The sequence below is a fragment of the Sceloporus occidentalis genome, unplaced genomic scaffold, assembly GCF_023333645.1.
Source record: "Sceloporus occidentalis isolate IW3139 unplaced genomic scaffold, rSceOcc1.0.p SCAF_49, whole genome shotgun sequence".
Classification (NCBI taxonomy): domain Eukaryota; kingdom Metazoa; phylum Chordata; class Lepidosauria; order Squamata; family Phrynosomatidae; genus Sceloporus; species Sceloporus occidentalis.
The window spans coordinates 3,784,763-3,804,664 of NW_028317029.1; the positions used below are offsets into that span (position 1 = coordinate 3,784,763).

The following is a 19,902-nucleotide window of genomic DNA, read 5'->3' on the forward strand; positions in this document are numbered from 1 at the left end:
CGGATTAAAGCTGTCACCGAAAGCTTTAACTACCTCATCGGGATATGAATATCACTGAATATGCATTAGCACGGCACGTCCAGAGCGCTTTAATGCACCAAATTAACACTACCGAGTTAAAGTGCACCCCTCGTAGAACCATGATAAGGGGGCAATACTACGACCCAGCAGAGGTGGAGGGTCTCTCGGGTAGACGCTGTACAGTGCCCCTCACTGACATGTTTGGAAACCTCGGGCTCTAACACGGGGTGGAAAGTTTAAACGCAGAAAGGATGTTCCTGACGGCGCTCGCTTAAAGCACATACATGCTAAAGCACTTTTATTAACCCTGCGAGTGCTAGCGGCAGTCATAATACTGCAGTCTAAAACTGTGGCTGGTACATGCTGAACGTCGAGCTTTCTTGTAATGCACCTCGTTGCTATCAATAAACCGGATTATAGTTTGGGCTAAAACTTGGTATCTCTGGTAAATTGTATCTGGGATACAGAGATGCCCACGGCAGACTAAGGCGGCCACGTTGGCCCATACGGGGACTATGGATTTTTCCCATGTTGCTGCCCGGCCGCCTGTGGGATGTATATCTGAGTAATTGGCTCTATTCCATTAGATTAGATATGTTGCATACTGTAGGGGGCACTGCTTTACCAAAATGATGGGGTCCTCCCTCCCAAAAAACTTTAACAATTCTTAGCAAGAAGCATGCATGTTTTCCAGGATATATTTAATTCACTTTTTATAGTTTTTAGCTTTTTTTTGGGAGAGAGGAAAATCCCATAAGATGAAATTTGGTGTCTTTTGGTGTATTTAAATGTCACGTTTGGCAGATTGATTTTTTTTATTTTTTTTTAAATGTATTTTCTGATTCCCTCCATACCCCTGTTCTGTTTTGTGTATTTACTTGGTAACATTTCCCCTTTTCTGAGGTTTTTTTTTACTTGGGAATTCAGTGCAGCTGCCTCATTAATCTCCCTTCAGCAATTCTTGTTTTAACAAGGCGCATATAAATAGACACCAGGAATATGCGCCAATACCTGGATAAGACGATAAATTATCCAGGTTAAGCATCGTTCTCTTACCTGCAGAGCGCTAGGATGAGTAGAGCAGCAGGCTTATACATAGAGTAAAGCACCGCGTACACTTACAGGGCTGCTGTTCTCAAACGAGGTTTGACCGTTACGTGCTGCTCCCACAGGGAGATTGTCAGAGGGGGTAATAACTAGACCCCCTCTGCTATTTTTGTCATTCGAGATTCAGCAACAATTTCTGACCAAAGAGGCAAAGAGAAAAGAACCCGCCATCACCACCAGCTGATTGGCTGAGACGCACGTTGACATCATCAGGGCACAGCGTGAGCTCATCAGCTTTCAAAAGGCAGCAGAACATCATTAGATCCACTTCATGTCCCGCAAAATCCTGTACTAACTATAAGAGAAGCCAAAGTCATGTTGAAAGTTTACTTTCTCTTTAATTAGCGAGCAACACATTTAATTAGACTGCCAATGCTCTTGTCGTTTTAATATTATATGTAGTTTATTCTAATGCAAGGTTTCCTTTGACCGCTTGTAGCCGGTAAAGTGTTTCGCCCTCCCCTGTCTCCGCTTTATGTCATTCTCTTCTCCGTCCTGTACTTTTAGCGCTGGCCTCCTCTTTCGGAGAAGCCCTTTTGCGTTGCCTTCTCCTGTTGAAATATCAGCAGTCGATGAGCTTCTTTGGAATCGTCTGGAGGATGAATCTGTTAAATTGGGTACCCGACGAGCTGTAATTTAAAAGGAATGTCTGCTGCCGGTAGAGAAATCAATTGCGCGACTACATGATCATCTTCAGAACTGCCTCGGAGGTAGCACAAGGATTATGATCATATACATCACAGGGTAGAATGAGGAAACCTTTATAAAGGCAGGCCGTTTTCTTTCATTATGTCCGTGTTTAATGACGCCGGTCCCTAATTTAGAGTGACCTTGCACAAAGGCCGCGTCTTCCGCAGTCTGATAAATATGTTGGTGGATATATTGATTTCTTCTAAGTCTTAAGCATGTGTAGGCTGTTCCCTGGATCGCAGCTTGGACAGCGAGAATGCTTGGCTTTTCCTAGGCTGTTTTTATGATCTAGAAACTACTCCTTGGATGAGGTCAGAACCCCTGTGACCCATTGTGGACCTTTTGTTTGTGACCCCCAGTCTCTCCCCGACTTGTGAAAGTCTTTATGGAGCATACACGGCCAACGCTTTAAGATGGCCCTCGTGTCGCCGCGTCGGGGATGGAAAACGAGTTCTGTCGCATGCTTCCGGTAGATATATTTAAGGTTTCCTAATTGTCCTGCACAGAATTCAGGCCAGATCTGAATGGGAAAGCTGTCGTAACGTGAAGGTATTTATTAAAAGTGGCAGGTTCCCAAATGGATTCTCGGGGTGATGTACGATTGGATGCGGGGATGGAATAAAGGGCAGCGGGGTAGAGCCTGTGCCTTACTCGCTGTGTTTGGAGATGATCAGCGAGGCTCGCACCATTTGATTCCCTCGGGGTTTCTGGCGCGCATGCTCCGGACCCGTCCGTCTCGTTAATCCGAATGGATCTTAGTCTTTGCTGAAGCGCGTCGATATACAAGAACTAAAGGCCGGAACGGCAAGCTACATGGATTTTTCAAGTTGTGAATTTCTGTAAAATGTGCAATTAGATGGTTGTTGAGCCAAATTGTTGAGTCTTGTGAGTGCGTTTCATACCTGGGGACCCAGGGAGGCAGCGCTTGACCCCGAGACCCAGGGAGGTAATATTTTCAGCTCTGTAGTACTTGCTGAGTGTCACAGTGTTTCTGAAGCACATGCTACAAAAAAATAAGAAAAAAAGACCCCGGAAAATATGTTTTTATGTAAAGCTGATTTTTCCAAGTTTAAAAAATTTGATGTGGAAAGTTATCCTCCCAAATTCAGAATAATTTGCTAAAATAGCCTCTAATATCTTGCGGGTGGAAATTTTCTAGTACAAGGTCACTCATTTAACTTGTTGCTTGCTGGACGGCACCTGCTGCCAATTCTAAGCAAAACTCGAGTTTTCCATTATGTTTACTTTGGAGAGATTATTTCTAATCCAATTCTCCCGTAATTTATTGTTTTGTAGAGCGGTATTCAACCAGGTTTTATGACGGAGAACAGCTTTAAAATTGAGCAGACCGGCGCGCTTCAAATGATCTCCGCAGCACCCTGTGCTACATTTTCATAAATAAGCCGGATAATCATTCTCCATACTGCATAAGTCACGCCTTTCTGGTTTTCAATCAGATTCAGCCGTTCGTAGTTGCGCATACACAAGTAAGCAAGCAGCCTCTTTAAATTGTAGATGAAGGCCGGCCCGCTACATTGCAATAAATGAATTCAGCTAATTCCAATATGTAAGCCTGCTTTTTCATAGCGTTCCCGTGATGTGTGACTTGCGAAGAATCAATGCACTCTCGGCTTTATTGCACGCAATCTCTGCCCGCGTTATAATTAATCGGGACTTTGAGTGATACATACTGTGCGCTTTTACGGCTTTCATTCGGTATTCCGTCCAGAGATCCCCTGGCTAATCCTCGCTGGAAAGGGCACCGTTCTAATATATTCCGAAAGTCTCTTAAACCGCCTTGGTTTTTTGGGGTCTGAAACGCTGAATGCGGTGCGTGGAGTTGCGTATTTTCCCTAAATCCAATAAATTCTGGATTGTGTTTTTTTTTTTTTTTATTTTTTTTTTTAATTGCAAGAATATCTTATTTGCCATCTTTTCATAAACTTCACAATTATCTCATCGTACGATAAAAATATAGAGGAGGTGAAAGCCAAGCTAGTAGCAAATGTATGGATGCGGGTGCCGTATACATACGGGGGTTCGTCACGTAGCAGATAGCGAGCCGGTGTTTAAGTAAATTACACGGTATGTGTATTGTATGCGGCGTCGGCTTTAGACTTTAATGCCAAAGGCGTGAAACGAGAGCTGCGAGGGGGTTAAGCAGGTGCGTATTCTGCTTATATGTCCTGTGCATAAATGTTTGCATTCCAAGTGGTTTTTTTGTAATACATATTTTTTTCTTTTTGAGAAACTGCATAGACCCAAGATTAGGCGATTCCAAACATGCAGGGTGCCCCGAGGACCTAGCGGCTATCTCCAGATCCTCTCGTTGGAGGAATTGCTGATGTGGCTGTAAGAACGTGCGATGGCCGCGTAGAGGAGAAATCCACTCCTTGCACATTTTCCCAACGATGGTCCTGAACGGGGCAGCTTCTCCTTCCCGCGTCTGCCTAAGACCAGGGCTCACGTTTGGTTAGGACTAGGAGATATGCGGTTTTTGGGGCGACGAAAAGACATTCTACTGAATAAAGAGTCAGCATATTGTTGCCATTGTGAGATTCATCTTCTTGTCCTTTTAAGTCTTTTTGTTTGTGAGCGAATGATGCAAAGTGCCAAAAAAAACCAACCAAGAAATCTAGAATGGATGAGTTACAAAACACAACTTTTTTTTATTGAAATTGGACCAATGCGTTGGTGGCTATGGTGGAGAAGACCCACCTTTGAAAAATGTTCCTGTATTCCTCGTCTGTAATAAGGCGCTATTGAATAATGCGAGATTTCTAGCGCTAGAGCAATAACAGGCTGTATTCAGTGAAGTCTCCAAATATTCTGAAAGCCGATGAATCCACGTCTCCTGTACATCATCTGTAATGTCCGGGGCAGTTTGAGCGGCTGTGGTTATGCCCAAAGTGCCCGCTCGTTCCCCTGGCCTGTTTAAACACCTCGCCACGTCACTCTGGTGGTTATTTCCATGTTCTCTTTAGAGAAGAGAAAAGACTTGGCGATTCAGGGAGCGTTTGGACGCTACACGGATTTCCATTTGCAAACTCTTTGGCCGTGACGCTCCGTCTGGCGATTTTAATATTAATGGCACTGCGTCCGGCTCTGTCCTTGTTCCAGCAAAGGATTTAATTTTAAGAGGACGTTATTGTCCGTTTCCGGCGTGGTACAGGCCCCCGGCACGTACCCTTTACAGGCACCTTCTCGACTAATCTCGTTTTTTCTGGTGTGTTTCTACATGCTTCAGAGACTTTCGGAAGCTTTATACATACAGGCACTGGAAGAAACAGTCACAATGATCGTTTTTCAGCAGCCCCCTGTATAGCGTTTAGAATTCACTTGATTGGTGTCCAGGGTCTACCCCTGAAGCATACCCGTGAAAACCACAACCGCAGCTATCATGTAACATGCAACACGCGACGCGAGTGAATGTGATGAAGACACACATCGGGTTCAGATAACTCAAAATAAGGTTATGGATTCATGAATGCTGAGACACGATATTATTCATCGTGTGTTCAGGCTGGAGGGGGTGATACGTTGAATTATATCAGATGGGATATTTTCATATGATAATTTGCTCTGTTTTAACCGTGTTGCAGTCTTTGAGGTATCCTCATTCTGCTCTTGGATGTGACGGTGGAGGCGAAATAATTAGGCCTCCCGTGATCAAGGTCGCTTATTGCTTCTAATATCCATTCTACCACGTAGGGGAGAGAATTCGGGGGGGGGGGGATTGTGGGGATCGCTTCATGCAGCCCACCAATGGCGCTAATTGCTGGGGGGGTTTAAAATGTAAAATACTTTTTCACCTACACTTTTGCTGCCCAAAAAGCTGAAATGTTACCACCCATTGCAATGTGACACCTTGGTCTCGACCTTCAGTGCAAAGGAAGTTTGAGTACTCCTGCTGGTGGGAGACCATGTTACCCCCGCATACACGCTTTCCCCATGGGGTAGCTCGATTGGGCGTGCGGTAGCTCGATTGGGCGTGGGGTATATTCGTCGGTCACTCTGCATTATTAGTTGAAAGGCTGCTCTCTGGTTTATTCATTGCCCTGTTAGTGGCACCTAATGAATTTAGTGGTTGCATTCCGCAGGCGAGAAACTGAAACAAACATAATTGTAAAATGTATTATATTTTTATTGGAATCGGCTTCGTGTCGGTGGCAGGCGGCATCTGAAGACACTGTAGAGGATCTGGGAAAACAACTGGGAATCTCTAACATGTAATTACTTCTGGAAAATAAATTGTCGGTTTCCAAGCTGTTGCTCGCTTTGTCCTTTGTAGCGGGTGAAGGTGTTTTTTTCCTCGTACAGACCTCCGTTTCGTTGCTTCTTCGCAAAAGGTGCCAGCAATTGATGCTGAGCCCCAGGATGTGAGGTCCTGTTCTGCCGCTCAGCTCCGCAATGGAGCACAGGAACAGAGGTCTGTACCGACCCCGCTCTCCACAGGAATTAAGAAAGGTAAGAGATGGGGAGAAAGAAGAGAGAGAGAGAAAGAGGTAGATAATGGGTTTGTATGTTGTGGCTCCTATAATTTTTGTTAGAAGTTGGTTGAGGTATGTCGGCCCGTAGATTGTGCCTCATGCCATTTGAGTGATCATGGACGTGCTTTTGCCTTGATCGTTTCATACTGCTTTAGATACTGTAACATCTTATACATCCTTTTAACATGCGATGGGAATAGAAGTCTGAAAAAGGATGGAGCAGGTCATTGGGTCTATATAGTGTTAATATAAAAAATTATATCTCGGAGAAAACATTTCTGTAAGAAAAATTGGTATTTTTCGTACCTACGTGAATAGTAGAAATGATACTTATAAAGCTTCATTCCCATCTGGAATATAGATTTTCTACCAGCTATGGAGAGAAAGCCAACACTCCCAATAAAACAGGGTCACTCACGGAGTCTGTGGTGCCAGAAGGCATCCAATTGGCAAGAAGTTTGGGGACCTTGGCTTGCTTCACTGACTACTAAAATACCTCTTGCGGATCCTCATGGAAGACTCCTTAACAGTGTGTGTGTATATATGTGTATGTATATGTATATATATATATATATATATATATAATATACTATGCTGTTAACCATTCGTTAATTGACACTAATGCATGCCTTCAGCTATTATATTGATCCCTGGGTGTCAGAATATGACCTGTTTATAACCCGATGCTGTAAATCTCGTCCCTTTTAGAATTGATTTTAATGACACGGGTTCAGTGATTTGTTCACGGCTTTTATGCTCTCTTTGGACATGCTACTATTACATCAGAGGGATGACGCGATGTGGGTTTTATGTACAGGCGTTTTCTGTAAATAAAAGAAACTTTAATAGACCGTCCCTGTGCTGTCAGTTGGTGTTTATCAGCGTCTCCTGCATCTCTTGTATGTTAGTGTAGAAAGAACTGTTAAATAGAGCCTCTGATGAGTCCAGAAGGTTCGTTTTCCAAATCAATACATTGAAGATGTAAATGATCTTCAGCCGTTCTGTTCCTGAGGCAGAATGTGTTAAGACGACCCATCGATCCCACTCTTGGGTCATCTGCACGGCTAGAATTTAAAGTAGAGCTTGTTATTTTATTACTCTTTTATTTATGTTGCTATTAACATTTCATTTTATTGTTAACGTTAGTTATAGCTGTAATAATGTATTTAGCACTCTAACCCCTGATGGTATTTTGTTGAAATATGAGACATTCAATAGTGTTCTAAATTCTGTACATTTTAAGTATGATGTTATACTGAAGGCTGTGTGCCTGTGGATGGGGGCTTTGTCGTAACCTCTCTGGGGTTTAATCAGCGAGGTTTATAATTTAACTCGCATTACGACGAAGCAACCCTGACAAGTATTCTTACAGAATGCATAGTTAACAAGGTGAGATGACCTTCAACTGTCGGGCATTAAGCCTTTGTCATGGTTATGCCCCCCCCCCCGCATCTCGGGTGTGCAGATGGCTCGTCAGGGTCCTGGCAGGGCACAGCGTTTGAACCGGGGACCTCGCATCTACAAGCAGGTTCTCCGTGCTAACTGCCGCTTGTCAAGCTGCTGTCCCATTTTATCGCATTTTACCTTCTCTCCTGTTTTGTTGGCTGATCTCCTGAGTCCTGCACCCGGTACCGGTTTATTTGGCTATTAAATGTTTAAACCTGTCTCTAGCCTGTGATACTGTGCCTGTTGAGCTTATGCTGTGGCCTTTTTTGGGCTCTGATTTCTTGTCTGAGTGAATCTGTGCTGTCTGCCCCCAGATCTGGGCCGTCGTACTACGCTTCTGGTTTAGCCTTCTGTCCTGTGCCTTTGGACCTGGCTCTGTGCCCACTCACTGCTTGTGTGACTCGTAAGGATGTGCCGACCCTTCATAATGATTAAATTATATTGCGTAGTGAAAATGAAATGTTCTGCTTTCCTTCAGACTCTCACTTTGAGTAAGCGCTGCTGTGAAGTACGTCCAAAAACCATATCGGCCGACTTTACATGTTTTTTTAGGGTGTTCCTTTTGCGTATTCATGTGGGGTTCTGCAGATCGACATGGTGTGTGCCTCCCTTTAAGTTGGTAGAGTGACCCCCAACGTTTTACAGGTTACAAAGTCGCATAAAAAAATATCCATCTCTGGCCGTCATAACATCGGTATAGCAGAGTAAGCTATTTGGAAGAGGAATAATGTTTACATACTGTAATTTCTGAACAGGTTTCCTTACTGTTAGTGTGACTTTAGAGCTCTTGCACGCTGTTACACGCTCGTACCCAAATGTTCAAAAGCAAACGTTCTGAGCTCCTAGAAAAGAGGAACATCAGGGGAGAAGAAAGGGCTGATATACCGCGTTTGCTTTAGCAATAACCCTGTAGAGACATGCTGGAGATACGTCGGGCAAATGGGTTATAGAGCCCTGTTTCCCAATAACCACGGAATACGGAATACTACGTCTGATCTTCAGGAAGCTTTCAATCCTGACGCATCCATCCCACGTTCTCTCCTCGGCACATCAGATCTCGTACTGGCTGGCCTGCGCCGTCTCTCTCTAATTGCGCTCTTCTCTATTGATATAATGGACTGCAGAATTAATGCAATGACATTACTGGCCGGGCTAAGCTTTTCATTATACGCGACAGGCTGCGGCTCCCAACTTAATTTCATTCTGATCCGAGGCTTCCTCTCACCTGTATGAGCGGCAGAAGATTAATGCTGTAGGAACACGCAGAACGGTATGTTCTAAGAAATCTGGTGCCGCGCTTATTGGAGAAGTCCTTTTTAACTCTTTAAAGCCAAGCTCATCACTATGAGATTCATAAGGTTGGGAGGAGGAGTTCTGACCTTTACAATGTTCTAAGCAGTCTGGAAAGAACTGATACGGATACAGATCCCATATACAGTATGAATCCTATACATTATATTATGCATTAGAGACCCACTTTTTATGTATACCATATGTTATTCCAATCCTTTTGTGAGGTTGCTCTTCCCTTGCTACAAAAATATGAAACGATTGCTATTTTTGTGTTGCGTATCCTCATGCTATACGACATAATCCCCCAATCTGAGCAGCGCACCTTCCTTAAACTTCTATCAGAAAATGGTTCAGGCACTGACGGCGTGGGAGGAAAAAATATTAGAACAGGAAAAGCCTTTCTGGTACGATCATGTGCCGAATGCGAATGAATGTCAAAGCTACGGGACCATCTAGGAATTAAGAGGTTGACCGCGCTGCTGATCGCTGAAGTTTTCTTTAAATGTGTTGTCTTTTCGACAGAAAACTCTTCAGTAAGCATCGGTATTGGGGGGGCAGCAGGAAATGCTTGTATTAAATTATTATTATGAATTATGTTCACATTTTTGTAAACGGTAATGAGACACTGAATTTTGAGTCTTCTGGCCGCCTGCTCATGAAGCTGGCTGTCGGGGATCATGGGGTCTGTAGTCAATCAACCTTCGCAGTGGCGAATGTGCTTCCTTTAAATGAGCGCATGAAGAGCCGCATAACATTCAGCGAACAGGTACGCCATCAAACTACTGTTAGACTTTAACGGCGTTTGTAGGCTTTCCGAGATGATTAAATGTAAAAAAGCATATTGATGGTGATGTCAAACCGGTGGAATGTCTGTTTGAATAGCAGGTCTTTAGTTCGTTATTTGGCTTTTTCTCTGATTTTGCTGAAAAAGAAAGCATCAACTCTTGTGAGCCCTAAAACTCCCCAGTAGCGACCACTAGGGGGAGCAAGCAAACCACAGTAGATGCCACCGATTTAACCTCATTTTAAGCTTTACCTAATAATGGTTACTGTGTGGTCAACGCTTACGTTTTTGGGGCTTTCTTTGAATATTTGTGTCTAGATTGTGCCCTCTCTCTGCACAGCCATGTAATGTTTGCTAAATAATGTGAGAGAGGGTTTCTAAGTGTATTAATGCATAAGGCATGAACCTGGATTAAGGCTAGATCAAATATTTTCTTGTGAGCCCCTTGGGGGTGAAAAGGCTAAATTTAATAAAAAGCTATGACTATTTTATGGTCCACCATTTTGAAAACTTTACATTTTCTTTCTTTTTTCAGGAAACCACAATAACCAAATCCAAGCTTAAGAAAACCGAGAAACTGACTAAAGCAAAGGATGCCAAAAAAGCTTTGAAGAAGAATCTTAAAGTGAACACAAAGATTGTTTTTGCGGATGATGGAGAGGTGAGTGAAAGTGTGAAATGGGTTTGCATAGTGATATAGATAGATATAGATGCGTATTAGAGTGCATGCTTTTGAGTCTAGGTCTCTTCTTCAGGCATATAACCCAATAATATAGCTGATGATAGTCTTGAGAGGTTGCCGTGTATACTCCAGTTAGCCATTGAAGCCATTTTCAAATAAAAAATAAAAAAATGAGTTTGTGGGCGAGCTTTATACTTTGCCTGATATCACCATACATTATACAGGTTCGGCTAGGCCGGCCCTTCATAGTGATATTAGGGAATTACAATGTTCAGCTACTGCTCAGATTAATGGGGTCCCCTCTTATTGGGAGGCACTCTGGGAAATGTAAGCAGTTAAACGTATAACTTTCATGTCTGCTACAGAGTAATTATTGGTTGATGTATTTATGGGGCTTATATCTCCCCCGTATAGAGCTCTGACAGTGTTGACATTCACGCTTTTGAAAGTGTTTTTACAGCCAGGTGACACTGGGCTGAGTGACGCGTTGACTCTAAACAGCGCTGACCTTTTCAGCCACAGTTGTGTTTATGTGCTGCTCCCCTGGGCACCCGCAGCGGGTACGGCTCCTTGCGCTGATACAAAAAATACCTTTTTTTTGAAACCCAGAGTCTCCTGGTAAATTCCTGCTTCCCCAAGTCTCCGGGTCACTTTCCTATTTTCTCCTGTTAAGGGAACGGTGTTGGGTCCGCTCCCTTTCCTACCTCCTGCCCCCTTAAGACTAAGGCTCAGCTACCCCCATGCATCTTCAAGCCCACACTCATAGCTTGCTCCACCTCACATGCTAGTAAGAACATGTGGCAATGTTTACAGATTAAAGTAAGCAAAGACTCACAGTATGATGCAGGACGTGCATGCTTATTCCTCCCCGTTCTTTCATTGGAAGCCTGTGTGTTCTGCCAGCTTTTATAATAGGGGTGTCCAAGCTGCGGCCCTCCAGATGCGGGAAGGACTGCATGTCCCATACAAGCCCCTGTTCTATAAGGATATGGGGAATGAGCTTCAGAACAGGGACCTGATTAGGATTGGGGTTTGCCACAAATATCTTCTTCTGTCCAAAAAGTTAAGGAAAAGGAAATGGTACAAGCTATGAATGAACATTGCATGAATGAAGGATTACTAAAAGTATTAAGTTATCCTACAAGCTGTGAAAGCTACAGTTCTGCGTTAGATTACAGTATATCTTTCCATCAGCACTTCCTTGTAAATTTTGTGTTATGTGTAGTCATTTTTTATATTTTATTTTACTATCATTAGTGACCCATTTTCTAAATAACCCGTAACCTGTTTTTCTGGCGGTGGAATCGGATTGTGCTATAAATCCCCGAGTGTCAGGGCGCGATGTGAACGCTCTCTAACGAGGTGAATACAGCATCTACATCTCCTGGCAAATCAGCCAGAGCTCCGTGTAGGAGTCCTCGCGGCGTCGCTTGCTGCCGCCTCGTGTGCCGCGGTGTTAGGAATGCGCTTTTGCTGACAACATCAAGATAGAAAGCAGGAACAGGGGAACATGGCAATCGAGTCAGACGCCACCATAATCAGAAAAAACTGAAAAAGCAGCAAAATACGTCTCTGATTAATCACGGTTTTGGTTCTCTCCTGTAAATATTAACATCCATCATTTCTGTATGGAAACAAATAGAGGAGGTAGTTTAGCATTTAGGCACTCTGGGTTTGCCAAGTATTGGGTTTGGGATTGGGCGCAGTCCAGGAGAAAAGGCACTTTATACTGAAATCTACATCGGTTCGTATTCTTAAAAGTTTGTTTCGTAAGATTTACAGTGAGAGCTCTGCTAAAGTTTGTTGGCTTAAAGGGACACGCCAGCGCCACAGGCAGCCCCCTGAAAAATGAAGGCATATTAAACAAGTAATCGAAGTGTTTTAATATAACCTGCAAACATGCCTTAATGAGAAGCTTCAGCCCCAGGGCTGCCACACGACACCACCTCTGTGATATGAAGTTTTGCTTCTCTGATTGTCCGGAAAGCAGAAGTCAGTGGTTGATATACCGCAGTAATTAGATGTTGGGAGATGAAAGGGGCAAGGAACCTATCTGCTATTATATGCATTAACGTTAACATATAATGGTTAGAAGCGGCATTTCCGTAATAAGTGCAAGAATTACACTATTTATACCCCAAAACTTTGCTGAAGAAGTCGAGTGAGCTTTCGACCTCTTACTCTTACCATACTTGTGAAACTTGTGGTATCAGACGGTGATACTGAATAACAGGATGCAAGTTTTACTCCAAAAATAATCCACGACAATGCATGAGTATTTGAGGGAAATATTATCTTTTTGATAAATGATTGCATCATGCCCTGGGCCCCTGTACACAGAAGTCAGGAGAGATGAAAATGTAGTAGAATTGGCCAAGAACCAGTACTTTCATTGCTTTGTGTAAGGCAGATGGGTTCAGTAATGCAACTTGGTCTGCAGAAAACGAATAGCTTCCCCCTGGAGAATAAGTCACTGTCTTCATTTTTACTCCGTTCTGAAAATGTGAAACGCGTCCTTAATATCATTAAACAGGGTGCTGAGTTGTTATAATCTTTCCTCTGGGACAATTGATCCCCCCCCCCACATATATACACAGGAACTATTCCATCCAAAGCTTCAATGGCTCACATACTATAATTTATGGATATTCTTATTTTTTCTTTATTTTAATAATAGAAAACAAATAACACACCAAAATGTTGTATTTGGGAGAAGCGACTTTTTATCACCTGCGTATAAATATGAATATTTGTCCCTATTTAGATATTTGTCTAAAAATGTTTAACACAAATCTGTTAAATGTGTGAAAACTCACAATGTCAGGTTTTATCTGTATTGGGTTAAAACATCCACCCAAAAAACCCACTTTACGCAATTCCCACTTTCACATTTACGGCAAATCCAGTGTGTGCGCTTAGTGAATATGACACCTTTAACTCTTTTCCGTCTCGTCTTACACAGATGATCCAGCAGTGGCCACAAGTGCAAAAGACTGCCGTAAACGATACCGAGGAGGATGAGGACCAGAGTGGCATAAACCTGGCCAAGGCCAAGGAGCTCCTGAACGAGGAAGATAAGTTTGACAAGGAGGCCTACAGGAAAAAAATTAAGGAGAAACACAGGGTACGTAATAAGGTGCATCGGCTATTCCTTTAAAATTGGGATCCATGGCAATTGGCAAAGCACATTGAGGTTATGGATAAAGGGGATCCAGGTATGGAGTCCGGTTGGTACTTATCAGTCGTCATTAGTGGCAGGACTCCTGCTCCATGATCCTACCTGTGTACCGTCAGCGAGGTGGCGTGTAAACCCCTTAAACTGAGTATTGTTTCATAATTCCAGACATATGCCAGCACGGTTCAGTCCTGGCCCTTTCTGACAGAGGGGAAAGCATCAGAAACACATGGTTGAAGCCTCCCAAATACCTGCGTATGCTCCAGTGGTGCTCCAAGCTAGTAGATGGCAGCCATGGGTAGACCAAACAAGCTGTTAGTGAAGCGCCATTTGTTTGAAAGAATAAACCCGAGTATCACTGTTCCTCTGGCTTAACATTTCTTAATTTAATGAATTCCCCGCAACCTTTTTAGCAATAATACTAACAAGTTGGCTACCAAGATGGACAAAGAGATGGTGCCAAGGACCCTCAGAGTGTTTCTCATAGAAGCTCGACACGGGGAGGTGGGCTGGGGGGGCTTCAGTTTACGGATATCAGTAACAATAATGAATAATATTACCCTTTGCACTATGGGGCTTGTGCAGCCAGCCTTTAAATAACTCATCGGTCATAAATGCACAGAAAATATAAGCTGCTTTTGGGTCTTTTGATTTTAGCTACTGTTTTTTTTTTTTGCTTTTGTTTTTGCCTAAAGCTTCAGTTTTTTTGCCATAGTTTTAATGAATCTGTAATTAATGTATTCGTTTAATCTCTTTAATAAGTACAGCTGCTCACTGATGAGAAAATGTTGAATCTCTGCAAAAAGAATAATGAACAAAGCGCTAATGAAAACATTAATTTACTACGCCCTAAACCATAGCTTTTGCAAAGTAGCAGGCTATTACAACAAATCACTCGCTGCTTTTATTAAGCAGGTGTGTTTGAGCAGCAGGATTTATCTAATCCTTAACACCGTATATTATCTTCACTGCTGCAAGCGGTAAAACAGGACCAGTCGTGAGCGAAAGGGTTCAGCTTCGGACCAAATCCTTTACTGAATGTTAAAAGGAAATTCCCGTCTCTACATATTCTTCTTGGAGCGTCGCATTGCTATATATGCTAATGTCTGGTACAAAGCTTCTTTTACTTATTTCTTTCCTCGCCATCTTCCAAAACTCTGGAGTAGGACAGGACTGGGTTTGTGTTTCGGTGGCATTCCGTACTCGGAACCCAGCCTGACCTGATTTATTTTATGGCAGGCAAATGAAATAAAGGTTTTCCTCCATAGACCTAAATATTAAGCTGTTGTTAAGCCACATTGTTATTTCAGCAAACCTGGCCAGATCCCTTTCTAGCTTAGACTCTGACGATTGGGATGCCCAGTTCACCTCTACTCAATGGACAGATTGTGGAAATCGCAGATCACCCTTGTACCCACCCCGTTTAAACCATGGAGGTTCTTTTCCCGCGCTGCGTGCCTTTGAGGCAGAACACTACGTATGACGTTGCAGGGGAAGAAGAGCATCTGGTTGAGCTTGGTCCTGGTGGGCCAACCTGCATTAGACGTAGGGTATCACCCCACATATACAGCCCTGTGGAGCACAGCAGAGCGGGATCCAGATCCCACAGGACCTTTGGCTAGGTACCAGATAATTTACTTTATAGGTGTTTCTGGCACCCAGGAGGACCTACTACCTAACCAGGAGATCTAGGCAGTACCCATAGCATTTGAGAATTACCCTGTGAAGCTTCAATTAAACTTTGTTGGAACTTGATTGTGTTCTTACCAGCCTAAACCCTGAATCAAGAGTCTTTTTAGAGAGCATGTTCTACCAAACATCTGTTACCCTGCATACATTTCCAAGCCTTGGGGCTTTCTTCACTAGACCATGATTTTAATAAATATAAAAAATCATGGTGTGTGTATGTATATGTATATATATATATATATATATATATATATATATATATATATATATATATATATATATATATATATATATATATAACCCACTGAAGGGTTAAAATATCTAATTGCAGAGTGGTATATTTAGGATCAAATTTTAAATTATTTTAGCTTTAATTAGCGCTCCAATTAAATATTTTCTTGCAGTGCATTGAAACCCTTAACGAGTTGCCTTCTCAAGTCTTCATTCAGGAGGTGTTTGGATAATAGCTAGTTTTGTAGAAAAGGGGGAGAGTGGCTTATTAGCTATAAAATGCTGTATATTTTCAGTCTTGTGTATGGCGCTGCACTCAGGGGATGTAACATCTAATTGAAGGATGTCAGACACACACAGGGGATTTTATATATTCTTTCTTAAGAAAAAAGTAAATTGGTTATTTAAGTCTTTTTAAACAAACGCAGAGACTTACAAGAAAACTTTTATGTTTTATTAGCAACAAAGCCTTTTTAAGTATTTTTTTTTTGTCATAAGGCTACAATTAATTACCTATTATGCAACAAAATGTAGTATATAAATATATATTCATTCATCTACCCAAATGATGTCCAAGTTTAAATTAGTTGGCCACAATCTGGAGCTTGATGTACTTTTTTAATTTTATTTGTGTATATATATATAAATGTTATATTTAATATAACTCAAAATTACTAGGTATTTTAGGAAGTACTAGAGCCATTCAATAAAAAAATAATTGGTTCAATTTCTCATAAAATCTTTTACTTCTCATTCACCTTTCTATGTATTTTTCACTTTAATATGATTTTCTTTTTACATATCTTGTTAAAGTAAAGTAGGGCTCGTTTATTACACACTTAAGCCTAATGGGCTACTCCATTTGCTTAATACAGGATCATTATAGTTTATTTACACCAGGTTGTCTTACAGTTAAAATCCCCAAAAAAAGATTCTCTCTGCTCTTGATTCCTACAATTTAGCAGGACATTTTTATTTTCTAATTGAATTGGGATTTATCCTCTAAAGATGACAGAATCCCAGTAATTGCCTTGGTGCTCAGTAAGATTATTTGCTCCTCATTTCTCACCTTGGATCTCTTGGATTTGGGTTTCAGCTTCTATATTATGTGAAAGAAAGAGCTTGGCTGGCCCTGTTTAATGTATAGTTAGATCAACAAAATGTCTCCAAAGTCTTCTCACCCATTAACTAATGCCTTGTATGGGGCCAACTCAGCCTTTCTTCCTGAACAAAATTGGTAGTGATGGCCCTTTGTAAATGAATAGTGAAGTGAGAGAGATCAAACTGTTCCTCGCCTGTCAACTCTCCCTTTAGTGAATAAACCCCAGTGTTTGCCATTAGATATAGATAAAACATCCTGGATTAGTGGCGGGGCGTCTATGGGGGTACAATATTTTCTTAACTCAAAGAAGTAATATAATTGGGAATTTAAAGGTTCATTCATGCCCATGGAATGAGCAACAACCCGAGACAATGAGCAGTATGAATGAGACAGCGTAGATCACCAATTTTGGGGAAAACGGATTCCCCTTTAAAAAATCTCACTTCTAGATCCTTCCGGTCTGAGAAGGAAAAGGCCAGCAATGCAGTTACCATTAGTATTGTCATATTAGAAATAGGTTCTATAAACGTAGCCCAATCTATTAGGAAAACACTGACTCGTACTGCCTTGTAGTAAGCAATAGAGTCTTAATTACCTGGAGACTGACACTCTAATACAAATATACGATGGGAAGGATTTTATCGCACAGTACTTAATTAACGTTGCCATGAAGACTTGGCCCAGTGTGGTGGTGGAGCAGGGATTGTCACCCAAAATATCAGTCTATAATGGTAAGCTACAGGTCTGCAGATACGTGAGGTTTGTTGGGGGGGGTTTCTTCGGTGCTAACATATTGTGTGCAGCTCTCTAATAATCCTTATTTTCCCTGGGACTTATCCTTTAAATGTCTAAACCCAGCATGTTTGTCCAAGCTCCGAATGTGCGTGTCTGTGTTCCTCAGAAAGACGAGCGCTTGGTACAAGCTGATCAAAGCCTTCATTAAAGGTGACATTCTACGTTAATTATAGTTTCTATCAGTTTCAACCATGGGAACGGCCTATCAGCGCAGGCTTTTGTGTCACGCGACAATTAAGAATTCCATAGAAAATTCTGAATAAGGCAACATCTTATGATTTACGAATAACTTCAGTGTCTTGGCATTCGTCGGTACTAGGAAAAGTGTGCGGAATTAAACCAAATAAATGGAACTGCAACTCTAAATTGATGGGGATACGATTTAATTCCTCTACTATTTAAATATTGATATCTTCGGTATATGAATTAAATGTTATCCCCATCATTCAAAATGTGAGTTTTAAATATATAGCTGACTTAAAGGGGCGCTCATATCTTTAGTGAATAAATCCTGCCCTGGTCATTGTGTCCCTTTAAGGTTTTTATTATATTTCATCTTCTATTTTATTTTATTTTTTTTAGCATGTGTTTTATAACATGTAACAAAGGGTTGTTTATCGACTCGGAGATAAATGTATTTCCCGGGCTTAATATCTGCAGCCGCTGCCTGTGATGACATCGGCTCGGAGGGATTATGCATTTCCATATCAATATTTCTATATCGGTATTCAGTATGGAAGTACGTCTTAAAAACAAAGCGGCTGCTAAACAAGTTACTGCGCATCACGGAGACTAATCTGATCGGTGCATGCTGAGTCAGGCATTTCAAAGCGGATCCCCTGCAATAGAGGAGTAATGTTTCATATTAAAATATGCGGGGTTCTTTTATTTATTTATTTTTTTGCTAACCTTGGAAAAAATATTGTTCTTATCTTTAAAAGGGACAGCTTACTGTCTGACAGCCCCACTAAAGCGGAACGTGTATTAAAGAACCATGTGTGTACTTTAACCCCTTAAGGACCCGTTTTATTTGCTTAGACCATTGAAGAGGTCAATCAGTGGCAGGAAAGCGCTCCCATTGAAATCAATGGGAGCACTTTTCACACATGCGCAGTGTCTGAACGGACTCCGCTCGCAGCGCTCCCCAAGCTGATGCTGACTGGAGGGGGAATATATAACTTGTAGTCGGATATATTTGGCCGAACGCATCTCCTGCAGTGCACTCAGCCGGCGGGGTGGGGGCCGGGGCAAATTCATACAGGGGGGATTCGGCAGAAATCAGCTCATGTATTGATAGACAAACAACAAGATCTTAGGAAGTCTTTTTCTGCTGCATCTTCCTGATATAACTAGACATGGTGGGGATTATGGTGGAAAGCGTGGATATCCCACCGGAATATTTAATAAGGATTAAAAATGACAGGTCAGTATCTGGAAGGAACGCGGTGGGATTTGTGGAGACGCAGGAATCCAAGTCAGCTGTGTTAAGTATAGCACCTGGGGACGCCGTAGAGTAACTGCTGAGTCTAGGGCATACTTGGGGAATGTCTAGCTGTTCCTATTTGAGAAAAAAAACATCCATTAAAGCCAAATAACAGTGAAACTAAGTCACCTTGACTTTACGGACTCCAAGTAACCGCGCCCCCTCTAGAATCTGGAGAAGATCATACGCAAAAAGGCTGCGGTTTTAAAGCGGCTTTAAGCTCCCGAACGTTCTCCCCGTTGTTGGAAGTACTGAGCTCTTTAAACACAACGCCGCAGAATAGTCTTTTCCATATTTAAAAGCTGACACCAGCTCTCGGTTTACTGCGGCGCGTGTTGCACGAGCTTAGACCTGCGGGCTGCCTCTTCCTCCTTGGCACAGGAACGCGGAATACATTTGCATTAGTGAAGTTCAGATATTGCTGCAAAAAAATGTAGACAGTTTCCTTTCTCCTACTTACTGCAGATTAAGGAAATAAATCATCTCGTATCTCATTATATTTCTCTTTGCATACCGCTGCTGAATGCAAATTGCCTTTTGTTGCAACGCTACCAGAGGACTTCTCCTTATCGCGCCGAATGCAGATAACAGGAGGCAGGGAGATGATCCGTCTGCGAACACAGACTCGCCTTGCCTTTCCCTATTCCTAATATACACATAACAAAGCAAAAGCTCGATGCACACCCGCCAAATACTATTTAAAAACACCCAAGGGATACATGTTGGGATTCCGTCAAGCTATACGGCCATGTGCGGCTCAGCCCGTCACTAGATCCAAGTACCCCAAGTTTGGAGAGTCCTATCTCATTTTCCATGGCTATATTGCTTATCAAGGATCTGAATTAGTGGGACTGTGCAGTGCTTTCACCAAAATGAGCCTTTTCTGGACTCCATTAATCCAAATGAGAGAAGCA

At 42.2% G+C, this 19,902-nt stretch overlaps 1 protein-coding gene across 1 annotated transcript in view; it reads left to right on the forward strand.

Moving 5' to 3' along the window:
• LOC149288925 (putative ATP-dependent RNA helicase DDX10) overlaps positions 1 to 19,902 on the forward strand; it is an 89,282-nt gene that overhangs the window by 33,911 nt on the left and 35,469 nt on the right. The window contains exons 14-15 of the mRNA XM_089491185.1: positions 10,367 to 10,492; positions 13,476 to 13,637. Coding sequence (XP_089347311.1) covers positions 10,367 to 10,492; positions 13,476 to 13,637 — 288 coding nt within the window. The remainder of the gene's footprint in view (positions 1 to 10,366; positions 10,493 to 13,475; positions 13,638 to 19,902) is intronic.